The sequence below is a fragment of the Carcharodon carcharias genome, chromosome 17 (assembly GCF_017639515.1).
Source record: "Carcharodon carcharias isolate sCarCar2 chromosome 17, sCarCar2.pri, whole genome shotgun sequence".
NCBI classification, from domain to species: Eukaryota; Metazoa; Chordata; class Chondrichthyes; order Lamniformes; family Lamnidae; genus Carcharodon; species Carcharodon carcharias.
In genome coordinates, this window is record NC_054483.1 from 99,326,329 (window position 1) to 99,340,573 (window position 14,245).

Sequence of the window (14,245 nt, forward strand, 5' to 3'; positions counted from 1 at the left end):
TTAAGGCTGGGATAGGCAGATTTTTGGTCTCTTGGGGAATTAAAGGATATGTTGATATTTATGCCATCTGAACACCTCAAAGACTGAGCTTCACTTGTGATCGCCTCTACAGTACAGAACACCAAACAATCCCAAATAAATCACACAAAATTAACATGCAAGTGTAGAGATTTAAACTCACCAATTTCACATCTCCTTCTCTTCAGCAAAATCAATCTAAGAGCCCTCACCAATGCTGGGAGGGTTGGGGGCAGGAGGGGGGGCGGGCAGGCAGGAATACAAGGCAGCCCAAACCACGAGCAGAAATACTTCAGATAGAATAAAATATCACCCATTAAAATAATCCAGATATATAGAGTTTGTGTTGGTTAGCAGATAATAGTTACTTGCTTGTGTAATCCACAGCCTCAGGTGTGAAGGGTGGACAGTGAACCAGGCACAGACCCATGGTTATTATTAAGCAATGCAGAGTCATTTATTGAAACTGGCGTTTTGAAAATTACAGAATCCTGACCCAAAAGTGATGGGCTGTTTGCTTCATGTAAGCTCTCATCTGACACCAGAACTTCTCAGGTGACTTATTCTAGAGACAGGGTAGCATTTTACCAAGGGTGGGAGAACTGAAATGAACACAGTTAATGTGCTAAACCTCACTGCCCTCTCTCCTGTTTGGAGAAGGATCCCACTAACACTTCCTGCCACCAGAATGCTAACATGTCAGAATACTTCACTATTTATGAAAGTTTCGCTTTAAAATGAAGTAAGATTTGCATTGATATAGCAACCTATGACATCTCTCAGACATGTTTCAAAACACTTCACACAATCACTTGGAAATGTAGTGACGGTTATTTAGGGAAATGTAGTGACGGTTATTTAGGGAAATGTAGTGACGGTTATTTAGGGAAATGTAGTGACGGTTATTTAGGGAAATGTAGTGACGGTTATTTAGGGAAACGTAGTGATGGTTATTTAAGGAAATGTAGTGATGGTTATTTAGGGAAATGTAGTGACGGTTATTTGGGAAATGCGGTGATGGTTATTTAGAGAAATGTAGTGACGGTTATTTGGGAAATGTAGTATTTGTTATTTATGGAAATGCTGGACGGTTTTTTTTATGGAAATGTAGTACTTGTTATTTATGGATGATTATTAGGAAAATGTAGTATTTGTTATTTATGGAAATGCTGGACGGTTTTTTTATGGAAATGTAGTATTTATTATTTATGGAAATGCGGGATGGTTATTTATTAAAATGCAGAATTGTTATTTAGGGAAACAGGAAGATTTCTGAACACACAACATACTGAATTGCATGTGCTCCTAACTAAGCCAGGCTGATATCAGAATATTCTACAGGACTCCAGCAAAACACAGGGCAGGATTTTCCCTTCATCGGACGGGTGCGGTGGGCGGGCACAGGAATAGCTGCAAAACGGACCCAGGATCAGGCCCTAACTGCGATTTCAGGTTGGCTGGCCAATTAGCCAGTCAGCGTGAAAGGTGCGCTGAGAAGCTCAGCGCTGCCAGGGCGGGGGCGGGAGGAGTGAGAGTGCTAAAGTCTGTGCACGTGCAGCGGAGCGTGCACTGAAAGCTCCCTGAAGGCACAGCGCTGCCTCAGGGAGCTGAAGAATTTAAATAATTAAATATAAAGATTTTAAAAATAAGGGAAACATGTGACTTAGTCACATGAGAAAGAACATATTAAAAATGATGTTTAAATTTTTTTTTTTTAAACTACTGTTGGAAACCTCAACCCGCCCGTGGATGGGGTTTCCTAAAAAATGCAAAAACTGCCTGGCCTATTCGCCCGCCCGCCAGCCAGTCAGCCATAAGGTTGGACGGGCAGCGAAAAATAGGATTAAATTAATTGATTAATGGCCTTTTTAGACCTCTTAATTGTTGGTGGGTGCATTGCCGACTCTCATGTGTGCCCGCCAACCGAAATATCGTGCGAGTGCCGATAACGTCGGGACACTCACCTGATGTCATCATGCAATATCTTATACCTGATTGGATCGGGAGTGCACCCACCCACAGGATGTAAAATTCTGCCCATGGATAATTTCCTCAATTTGAACTGGGTTTCTCCAGATGCAAATCCCAAGCTCTGGGATAGTACACCGTGTGGGGCACTATACTTGGATAGAACTGAACAGTGCTGTGAAATTATGCCTTTACTGTTCCTAAGACTTGCTTTAGCTCAATGAGGACACTAAATTCAAAGAGATTCTGTTCTCAGTAACAGTCATAATTCACAGCACAGGTTATGTGTTTTAGGGCTCCTGTGTCCTTTCTTATAAAAAGACTGAAATATGATAGCAGGTAGGCAACACAAGGAAAAGTACCTGTGAAGGCATCTGTGGAGAGAGGAACAAGGGTTAACATTTCAGGTCAGTGACCTCCATCAGTTCTGATGAAAGGTAACAGACCTGAAACATTAACTCTGTTTCTCTCTCCACAATGCTGCCTGACCTGCTGTTTTTCCAGTATTTTCATTTTTTATTTCAGATTTCCAGTATCCACAGTATCTTCCTTTTGTTTTGACAAACTGTGAAAGGCTTGAATGGTCTTACCTGTCAACTGTTACCTACACCATAGAAACTGGGGGATTGAGAATACTCAAACTGAGTCTCTTGCAAGACCTTTTCATCCCACCAGTCTGGATGGACTCACGACCAATCCAGGAGGTGACAGGACAGAATTTGAATTGTCCACACTAGCTAGTGCTGAAATGTAAACTTGTGGGAGTCAGGCAGACACCTCGTCCTGCAGAAGTTCTGCTGCAATTCAATTCCAACTTTCTGCAATTAAATGACTGGAATAAATACTGGGTGCAAATAATGAACTTTGGAAACACTTATTACAGGTTAATTGATACATAAACTATTAGATTGCTCAAAATAATGCAGCAAACTGCAATACCTACTGAAACCTGCTAATTGCAATGGAAGCCCTCAGACATGCAGTAATATTCCACTCCCAGACCCATCAGACAATTGTCACCATTTCATCAGAACATGCTCTGGCCCTTCCAGCACATCTCTCTGCATAGAGCCGCTGTAACCCACTGCAGGAACCTGGAGCCTATTCCCCTGCTATCTGACCAAAAGACGAGTGGACCAAAAATAGGTAAGAGTATTATAAATGATTAAAATGGTGCCATTAGTGATATAAACACACAGTTCCCAGTCTGTGTTTCTCATTGGATCATCAGGAAATCAAGTCATGTAACTTATCCCGGACCTCCCAAAACAAACAGTCTCATAAGGTTAGAAAACTTTCAATCCAAACAGCCACATGCTGATTGTCTTCAAACTCAAAGGTGGTAAAGAGGCAGCCAAGAGTCCTTGCTGCAGGTTACTGGATCAGTACTACTAGAAGTGTGTTATACTGAAAGAGTAGGAAGCGCTTGGTAGCCCCACAGTTAGGATCCTGTGGAGTGTAGACTTGGGACAGGGTAGAACTTGGAAATACGGCTCTGTGTAGATGGATTGAGGCATTCAGATTCCCCGCTCATCTTAAAAAAGACTTCCTGCTCCTGCAGTTTGCGAGCAAATTCTTCCTCTAATGCCTGAAATGGATCGGGACAAACAATTAGTGATGGAAAAAGAAACACAACTTGACACAGTAAATACAGCCCAGGTACAAAGGAGTTACACTCAAATACATTGGAAGAAAAAGGGAAATGAGTTCAGTGTGAACTAGCTGTATATTCCAAGAGATCTCAGTTCAGTTACTGGCCTCTTTTAGTGCCCTTTCCTTCTTGAGACATATACTTTGTGACTGCTAAGGCAACAATAACAACTTATATTGATCTAGCACCTTTAACATAATGTAACATCCCAAAGTGCTTCACAGGCGCATTATAAAACAAAGTCTGACACCACGCCACATCAGGAGATGTTAGGTCAGATGACCAAAGCTTGGTCAAAGAGAGAGGTTTTAACCAGTGGCATAAAGGAGGGAAGCAAAATAGAGTGGGGAGTAGGTGGGGAAATTCCAGAACTTACAGCCTAGGCAGCTGAAACTACAACTGCCAACTGTGGAGCAATTAAAATCAAAGATGATCAAGAGGCTAGAATTAAATGAATGTGGATGAGTGTGTGGGGCTGGAAATTACAGAAATAGGAAGAGGCGAGGCCAAGGAGGGATCTGAAAACAAGGATGAGAATTTTAAAATCAAGACTTTTCTTGACTGGAAACCAATGGAGGTCAGTGAGCACATGGGTGATAGGGGAACAGGACCTGGTGAGAGTAAGGGCATGGGCAGCAGCTTTGGATGACCCCAAGTTTACAGAAAGGTAGAATGTGGCAGACCAGCCAGGAGTGCATTGGAATAGTCAAGTCAGGGTGTAACAAAAGCTGATGAGCTGAGACAGAGTGAAGTCAGGCGACATTATGGAGATGGAAACAGGCGGTCTTAGTAATAGGATGAATACGAGGTCAGAAGCTAATCTCGATGTCAAATGTGACACCAATGTTGTGAACCATCTGGTTTAGTCTCAGGCAGTTGCCAAGGAGAAGGATGGAAACTGTAGCTAAGGAATGGAGTTTGGGGCAAGTACAGAAAAAAATGCTTCCAGTCTTCCCAATATTTAACTGGAGAAAATATCTGCTCATCCAGTAATGGATGTATGCAAAGGTTAGAAAGGTGAACTCTGGTCCTACAGATCTGCTTCTTTTCACTTTGCATTCTGCGACCTCAGGAAGTAGTTATGGATCATGCGTCAAAAGTAAAGACACTATTCTGCACTGAAAATGAGATGTGTTCTGCTTCAGACTTCAATTTCACAATTACACTTTCACTTTTGCAGACTCTCGAAGCGCATTAGTGCTGACTGCAAAGAAATTTAATCTACTCAGTGTTTGAAGTGAATACTACAAGGTACTGCAGAAGAAGAGATGCTGATCCTCTCTGTCTACCAGTGATCCAGATTTTGAGGTGAAAGGGCAGTGCACAGACCAGCTCAGACAGAAGAACTTTCACCTCTCTATCTTGGCTGGATGCAAGTCCACATCCCAAGCAACAATATCAAAATCCCCAATGTGCAGACTTAAAGAGGCAGGTCCAACATAATTCTTTAATGAATAAAACTTAATTCACACTAAGGATAGATTTTTGATGTGAGTGCAGTTTAATCCTGATTGGTTATAAACAATGCAAAATTCATCCAAAATGAAGTGTGCTGTTTCAACCCAACTTACTATAGCCAGTTCATTTTTATAATTATGTAGAGCACCAGGTGCAGATTTGGATGTGTTGTGCGAGTGCACCAATGGCAAGACTGGGAGAATGCAGTGTCGGTGAAATTTAAAGAATTGCAGGCAATTTAAAAGGGTCAAAACAGCAGGACAGGCTCAAGAGTTATCTCAGTCCATTAGCAGCCTTAGCAAAGGCTGTAGGGAGAGAGGGCTAGGATATGAAAGGCAGAAGTAAAGGGAATGAAAACTCAAATTGCAGGTGTAAGAATGAACGCTGCACCCAACCTTGTTTGATGGCTGATGGGAGTCATAGAGTGATGCTGCAGGAGATGACTGAAAGAGTGTCGGCTCAGTTGTTACTCTATCGTAATAGTCCCGTAGGTCAGTGTTGCAGTGTCTTTTGGAGGAGATGCAGGCTGGTTTCAGTTACAGCAGATGGATATTTTCCTTATGCCTACCTAGCACAAGCAAGAATACCAATGCCTGTAGGTATGGTTAGTGGCATCTTGGCCCAATCAGGCATCACCATTTCTGACTTGTCATGCCACTTGGCCGACATCCACTCCTGGGATAAACAGAAATTTCCTCTGACCAAATATTGGGAAGATTGATGCTATTGCCTTCAGTCACCGCTATAAATTCAGTTTCCTAGCCACCAATTCCAACCCTCTCCCCCAACATTATCTGATGCAGAATCAGACCATGGACAACCTTGACGTTATTTCTGAGCCCGAGATAAGCTTCCGACCACGTATCCATGCCATGACCAAGACTACCTATCTCCATCATCTTAACATCGTCCTCTCTGACCCTATTCTGCTCATTTTCTACTGAAACCCTCATCAATGCCTTTGTTCCTACAGACCTGATTATTCCAATGCTTTACTGGTTGGCCTTTCAACTTCCATTTTACATAAACTTGAGCTCTCCAAAACTCTGCTGCGGTATCTTAACTCACACAAAGTCCTGTTCACCTATCACCCCTGTGCTCTAACATTGCTTTCAGTCAAGCATTGCCTCAATTTTAAAATTTTCACCCATGTTTTCAAATCCCTCCAAAGCCTTGTCTTTCCTGATCTCTGTAACCTTCTCCAACCTGACAATCCTCCAGATGTTGGCACTCCTCTAACTCCAGCCTCTTAGGCATCTCCAATTTTAATCGTTCTGCCACCATCAGCTGTGCCTTCAGCTGCGGACTCCATACTCCCTCCCTAAACCTCTCTGCCTTTCTCTCTCTTCACCCCCAACCACTGCTTTTAGCCTCGCCTTCAAACCTATCTGTCCTAATATCACCCTAAGTGACTCAGTGTAAATTTTGTTTGATAACGCTCTATGAAGTGCCTTGGAAGGTTATCTTATGGATTGGTTATGGACAGGAAACAGAGGTAGGAACAAGCAGGTAATTTTTCAGTTACCAGGCTATAACTTGTGGGTTCCACAAAGAGCAGTTATTTACAATTGATATCAGTGACTCAGATGAGGAACAACCTGAGCTGACTGGCATCCCCGAGCTGCTCTCTTCTTCTGCCTACAAAAAGCTCTGATAAAGGATGATTCCCACTGGGGATTTCTAAAGGTTTATTAGGAGATAGGACAGGAGAACAAATGGATTTTAAAAAATATTTGTTGATGGGATGTGAGCATCACTGGCTGGGCTGGCATTTATTGCCCATCCCTAATTGCCCTTGGGAAGGTGGTGGTGAGCTGCCTTTTTTAACAGCTGCAGTCCATGCGGTATAGGCACACCCACAGTGCTGTTAAGGAGGGAGTACCAGGATTTTAACCCAGTAACAGTGAAGGAACGGCAATATATTTCCAAGTCAGGATGGTGAGTGGCTTGGAGGGGAACTTCCAGGTGGTGGTTTTCCCAAGTGTCTGCTGCCCTTGTCCTTCTATATGGTAGTGGTCGTGGGCTTGGAAGGTGCTGTCTAAGGAGGCTTAGTGCAGCGCATCCTGTAGATGGTACACACTGCTGTCACGGTGGTGGAGGGAGTGAGTGTTTGTGGGTGGGGTGCCAATCAAGCAGGCTGTTTTGTCCTGGTTGGTGTCAAGCTTCATCCAGACAAGTGCAGTGTATTCCATCACACTCCTGACTTGTGCCTTGTAGATGGTGGACAGGCTTTGGGGTGTCAGGAGGTAAGTGATTTGCTGCAGGATTCCTAGCCTCTGACCTGCTCTTGTAGCCACAGTATTTATATGGCTGGTCTAGTTCAGTTTCTGTTCAATGGTAGCCCCCAGGATGTTGATAGTATGGGGATTCTGAGATGGTAATGCCATTGAATGTCATGGGGAGATGGTCAAGATTTTCTCTTGTTGGAATTGGTCACTGCCTGGCACTTGTGTGGCGTGAATCTTACTTGCCACTTGTCAGCCAAAGCCTGGATATTGTCCAGGTCTTGCTGCATTTGGACATGGACTGCTTCTGTATCTGAGGAGCTGTGAATGATGCTGAACATTGTGTAATCATCAGCAAACATCCCCACTTCTGAGCTTATGATGGAAGGAAGGTTGTTGATGAAGCAGCTGAAGATGGTTGGGCCTAGGACAGTAAAAGAGAGTAGAGGAATAATGATGCAGAAATGGTTTTAAAATGCTCAATTTTCAATGCAGATGCATAGATGATTCCCTATAACCCCCGGTATACACCGAGTGTGCCTGTAATGATTCAAGCTACCTGCATGCCCAGACAGCAGCCTCTTTGCCCTAATTGGTTTAGCCTCAGAACTATGGTCACAGCGCAAAACTACTCACCTTCACAATAGTCCATTCTGATTCACAAATTTATTCCTTTAAATCAGACAATCCCGATCTAGCCTATTTTGCATGAAAATACTGTCACAAGAAGAGTCTGAAAAAATGGGAACTTGACAGCATAGCCAATCATAACACCCCCCCTTTATATCTTGAACCTGGCTCTAAATATTGGTCAGACTAAAAGGGTTGGAAGCCTTCCCTGAGATTAATGAGTTTATGTTTCAACACAATTCTTGGTTTACTGCAATTGCTAGCGATCAGCAAAAATTGGGAATATGACTCATAGACTGCCAAGATAGTTGGTGCAGGGAGTTGAAAACAAGGGCACAAAGGTGCTGGTTGTGGTGGGTGGGAGGTCCTCACTGAGGTTCACATTTTTGGGACAAAAAGGAAGGAATCCAGCTCTTTATTTAACTCATGTTTTATCTGATCTGGGAGTGTTTAACGCTGGAACTGGTACTCAGAGTTACCAACAATCCTTACCTTAGTTATCTAAATGTTCACAGCAAAATAAACATTTGAATCCACGTAAATATACTTTAGCGGTTTCTGTACCTTCTTCCTGGGCCGAAGCTTGTCTCTCCAATCCTTCAGCTCCTGGCAGTGCTCTTCGTCCACTTCCTTCAGCTTGTGTGTCTCGTGTTCAATTAGCAAATGGCACTTTTCATTCTGCCAGAAGAAGATTAAACAGAAATAGCAAAAAACCACCAGGATTCAGTGAAATGAGCGAAGAGATACAAAACATGGTGGCAGTGGAGACCTGGGACTAGGAGGAGGAGCTGAGACTAACTCAACACAGGTAAAAATTGAAAGAGTGATGTGAGAATCAGTATCGAGAGGAAGAAGTGGCAGAACCTGAGGCAACTAAGATGATGGGGAGTAAGCTTAGAGGTAAGGACTAGGATAAAGATATAATTAAATAGGGATTAAAAAGTTTGAGGCCTTAATTTTTAAATCTTACATTTCTTAAATCTTAAGTCTTATTTCTGTTAAGTTTAGTTAGTAGTCTAAAATAGAGGAATGGCAGCTTTTCTCAGTCCCATTAAATGTACCATGCAGGAAACCCAGGACTTTTCTCATGCCCTGGTCAACCACATATGCAGGAAATGAAATCATCTGGAGCAACTTCAGCAGCACCTGAGTCACTGTGGTACATCAGCAAGGCTGAGAGCTTTCAGGAGGTGAACGCCCCACAGCTTAAGTGTGTGCAATTAAAGAAGGAATGGGTGACCATTAGACAGAGCAGGCAGGAACTGCAAAGTTCCCTGAGAGTATATCCCTCTCTAACTGGTATTCAGTTATGAATATGGTGAGGGTTATGGTTCCTGAGAGCCACAGCACACTCTGGCGCCCCATCCACCCTGCAGTCTTGCTCTAGCACACCTGCCTAGCTCAGGCTCTTCCACACCCCCCCACTTGCCCTGCATTCCTACTCTCCCACCTGCCCAGTGCTGCTGCTCCCCGCTCCCCATACTCCTGCTCCCCCCTTTCCCTGTGTTCCTGATGCCTCCTCTCCTCATGCTACTACTGCCCCCTCTCCTCGTGTTCTTGCTCCCCCGATCCCCATACTCCTGTTCCCCACTTCCCACAAGGTTCCCCCTCCCCTGGCTCCACGTGCTTATATACTTACAAACACACAAATTAGGAGGGGTAGGCCATTCGGCCCCTCAAGTCTGCTCCACCATTCAATAAGATCATGGCTAATCCGATTGTGGCCTCAACTCCACCTTCTGCCTACCCCCAGTAATCTCTGACTCCCTCGTTAGTCAAGAATCTATCTACCTGTCTTAAAAATGCTAAATGAATTCAGAGCTCCCCTAATGCTTTCTTTGGCTTCCTGCTCTCTCTGGGTTCAGTCTCCATGCTGTTCTTCCCTAGAACCCCTGCTCCCCAAATTTTTTTCTGTGCTCCTGCCAATGATAGACAGACTCAGCAAGGAGAAGCAGACACACACATCCCATTGATACAGGTAACTAATACATATTTTATGAAAGCAATATTAAAATGCTGAAACATTAAAACATGCAGAATTTTCATATTATGAGAATTATATAAAATTATTATTTAATTGGGGAGGAGTGTTCAATTGTTACTATTGCATTTGAAAAGGACTCTTATACCAAAACAGTTTGAGAAGCACTGCCTTGAAAGCATGGTTATGACACCCTGTACATGCAGCACATTTGCATTTTGTTTTATAATATTTAGATGGTGGTGCGGGGGAGAAGATGGATAAGTGGAATTGAGGTATAAGGGGAGGATGTGGGTAGGTGGGATTGAGGGATATGAGGAGAAGGTGGGTAGGTAGAATTGAGGAATGGGGAAGAAGATGGGTAGACATGGTTGAAGGATATGAGAGAAGGTGTGTATGCAGGATTGAGGGATATGATGAGAAGGTGGGTAGGCGGAGTTGAGGGATATGGGGAGAAGGTGGGTAGGTGAGATTGAGGGATATGGGGAGAAGGTGATTGAAGGATATAGGGAGGAATCGGGTAAATTGGATTGAGGGATACGGGGAGAATGTGGTTAGGTAGGATTGAAGGATATGGGGAGACAATGAGTAGGTGAGGTTGAGGGATATGAGAAGAAGATGATTGAGGGATATCAGGAGGAGGTGGGTAGCTGAGGCTGAGGGCTATGTGTAGGAGGTGGGATTGAGGGATATGGGGAGAATCTTGGGGTTGAGATCTGTAAAAGAAAAAGATGGGTTTATTTCAGCCCAATAAACTTTTCCTGTCCTGAAAATGCTTAAATTCTAATAAAGGGCTATCAGTACAGCAAGAAAGCTACACTGCATGGAAAGAGAATTCACACTTATTGTAATGAGTGGGCAATGTCCTTTGGTTTAAAAATGACACTTGTGTGACAGCCTATAATTTTACCTGTAGCTGCTGTAATTCCCGAATATTGGCATCACACTGGAGCTGCAGGTCTCTCATCTGGTTTTCATGTTTCTGGTGCTGCTGTAGCCTCTCATTTTTCTGCCTCTTCTCCTCCTGGCTAGCAAACTGCCAAATAAAGCAATAAAAAGCACTTGTGTATATAAATTGTCAACAGCTGTAACTGAAACTCACTGTGTTTAGTGAGCTAATCAGCGCTATCACAATTCAAGCTTCTTCTAACACTATTTACCTTCAAAATAAGTTAAGATTCCATGAGCTAGCCATTCTTCGTACAATTTAAGTGTGGAACAACTGGGTAGCACCTTGTGGCATCAAACCTTAAATTACACACCAGCAAGATGTACCGGGTGCCCACCATGATCTCCTGGTCTAATGGTCAGAATAATGTGGGACTGACAAACCATATGTTTTAGGCCGAAGCAAAAGTGAATTTATGCTAATACATAAATTAAAAGGATGTAAAATAAATTAGTAGATTGAACAGCACTTCACTTCAGCACTTCTCTCTTACCAATATTTTAACTTGTTTTCTAAGAGCAAAGTAACAATCTATTGGATTGTTTAAAATCCTTTAATTGGATTTCGGATTAATGCTAAATAGTTGCTTCAAGTCCATGCAGTCTGCTTCAAGTTCCACTGTGAACTAAAAATACAACCAACACAGCTTATGAAGCCACAGCATAGAGTCAGTCAAAACAGATCAAAGACATAATAAAGAGAAATGCTTGCATGCCATGACCTACATCAGACTTATGCAACCGACAGCCCGCTGGCCACAATGCAGCCTGCCAAGGCTCTGTGTCTTACTGAAAAGCCAGTGTTCAAAATACGGATAAGTTCAATAAAAGACTCTGCAAGGAGCTGCTCCTCCAATCACAGGCCATTTCACTCCCACATTTGCTGCTGATAGGATAACCAGTGAGTCTCTGATTGAAGGAGCAGCAAGCATTGTGAAGGTGAATAGCTTCTCTTTTGTTTTCACAGTGTGCGCTCTCTCTGCCTTTGTTGGCACTCTCAACTCAACCCACATTCTATCCAACAGCAAGTTCTACTCTGCCACATTGTCCTCGCTAATTGACGCTAGCTTTCCCTCCAGTGCACTAAGCCAAATGCCCTCTGGACACATGTAAATCTTTAACATCATGCCCTATGCCTCTGCCACCTTCTCTAACCCAACATCCCAATTTTGGACTACTTTGTGTCCCTCTCCTTCTGCTCCATTATCTATATTTCTTCCACAGTGTAAGGAACTAGAAATAGTTTAAGTAAGTTATATTTGTAATTGTGGGTGCTAGGAACGAGTTTTAGTTTTAAGTTCAATTTGTGTTTCTGTATTTGCGTGCTAAGAAAGGGGGGAGCTTGAATTTTGGTTTCACTTGAAAGGTATACCTGTATTTTTAATGAATTTTAGGACTCTTGCAGTGGTTTAGGGAAGTTAAAACAAAGTAGAAAAAAACAGTTGTTGCTTAGCAACAAGAGGCCCACACAGAGACAGGGAGAAACAGAAAGCAATTTTAGTTCAGTTGAAGCCATAAGCCAGGAGAGGCTGGACACAGTAGAGAGAACTGCAGAGACAGCAGATTTCTCAAAAGAACCAAATGGTCCCAAAGCCAAAGAGTGAGACAGAAAGGAGGGGTCCAAAGAAGACTTTCTAGTCAGAGGAAGAACAGGAGTCTGGAAAAGGTCCTATTAATTGAAGTTAAGAGTGAGGAGCAGAGGAAGGGGGAAAGCTGCAGAACTCAGACTGAAAGCAAAGTAGGCTTGTGAGGACCCTGAAGATCCAAGGAGACAGCTGAAGGTCTGTAACTCTTTATCATGGGCACGTGAAGCAGTGGTGTTCTGTTGGCATGGCTGAATATCTGAGTGTGTGAATGGAAGGCTAAGCTTGAATGCACATGGCGAACCAGGGGAGAGAAACATTGGAAGGAGAGTTCAAAACCCTGGAGATGGGCCATTGTGGAAGGCGTTTGCGAGAAAGCATCATTTGGGAGAAGAATCCAAAGCGGGTTCTTCGAAAGTGGAGACTGGAAACCCTCGTGTGAAAGACAGAGTTCTTTGAGATCGGTTGGTTCATGGCAAGCGTCTTGGGTGGTGGTGGTTGTGGTGGGGGGGTGGGGTGGGGGAGAGGTGTAGAGCGGGGAGAGGAGTTGATGGGTAATCCATAGCATCTGTTTGGGGTGGCATCTTTCACTTGGTTACTTGGTTTCAGAGTGTGGTGTGCCTGACCACAGGTCGCCTATTGGTTTACATGGACTGTGTACTTACTGTGAACATGAGAGTATAAGATAGCTTTTGTAACTTATGTTATCCTTATAAATCTGTATAAATCTGCAAAGGTATAGTTGTGGGTGAAAGAGTATTGTAATATAGTTCATCTTTTCTTGTTTAATAAATGTTTTATTGTTTTGTTAAAAGTTTATAAACTGGCTCTTGTGGTTCTGTTCAGTACCCACTCTCCACATTTCTAAACAAGCCGGCTTCCACCCTGGGATCCGACTTGTCCAGTTGTAACATTAGCTGGAATCATAACAGCAGCCTCAGGACATCCCAAAGTGCTTTACTGCCAATGACATACTTTTGAAGTATAGTCACTGTTGTGATGTAGGAAAAACAACAGACAATTTGCTAACTTCAACAACAGCAACTTATATTTATATGGTGCCTTTACTGTAGTGAAGCATCCCAAAGCACTTCCAGGAGTGTTATAAAACAAAATATGACACTGAGCCACATAAGAAGAAATTAGGAAAGAGGGGTAAAAGAGGCAGAGAGCTGTAGCAGAGGGCATTCCAGAACTTAGGGCCTGAATATTCTATCAGTTCTTGATTCCTGTGATTTTCTGTGTCATCATTTCCCCCTGTGCTGATGATTAAGAACTGCTGGTCTGAAGAACAGGGAAATCCACATTGTGGAGCAGCCCTCCTCTCACCTGTTTAATCTTCTCCCGGTCCTGTTCTGGTGAACTCGAGGAGCCAATTCGCAGACTCTTCTTGAACATGGCCATGCGAGTCTTGGCTTCGCTGCGCTGGATTTTGGGCAACCTGGCTCTCTCTTGGGTTTGTCGATTCTTCAGATCCTCAATAAGTCGTTGGTTGTATCTTTGCATCTGCTCCATTTCCTGTTTACAAAGACAGTACAGGCTATTGGCCTACAAAATAAGTCAATACGCTGCAAAAAAATTTACTCCTGGTGTGAAATGCTTTGAGGCAACATTGTAGGGAAAAAAGCTCAGCTGTACAAAGAGGCAAAGGGGAAAGCAAGACTGGGTGAAGGGAGAAGAACAAGGATGGGTAAAGGGCAGGGTAGGACAGAAAGGACAATGAGGAAAGCAAAGGGGGATGAAGTGTGGTACTGCAGTTTAGGACACTTACTGAGACAGTTCA

At 43.3% G+C, this 14,245-nt stretch overlaps 1 protein-coding gene across 5 annotated transcripts in view; it reads right to left on the reverse strand.

Moving 5' to 3' along the window:
* Window positions 1-1,877: 1,877 nt before the first annotated feature.
* slka (STE20-like kinase a) overlaps window positions 1,878-14,245 on the reverse strand; it is a 160,359-nt gene continuing 147,991 nt past the window's right edge. For all 5 annotated transcript variants that reach the window (XM_041209132.1, XM_041209131.1, XM_041209130.1 and 2 more), the window contains 4 exons: window positions 13,792-13,980; window positions 10,842-10,967; window positions 8,515-8,628; window positions 1,878-3,574 (listed from right to left, as the gene is read on the reverse strand). In XM_041209132.1, coding sequence (XP_041065066.1) covers window positions 3,428-3,574; window positions 8,515-8,628; window positions 10,842-10,967; window positions 13,792-13,980 — 576 coding nt within the window. In that variant the 3' untranslated portion in view covers window positions 1,878-3,427. The remainder of the gene's footprint in view (window positions 3,575-8,514; window positions 8,629-10,841; window positions 10,968-13,791; window positions 13,981-14,245) is intronic.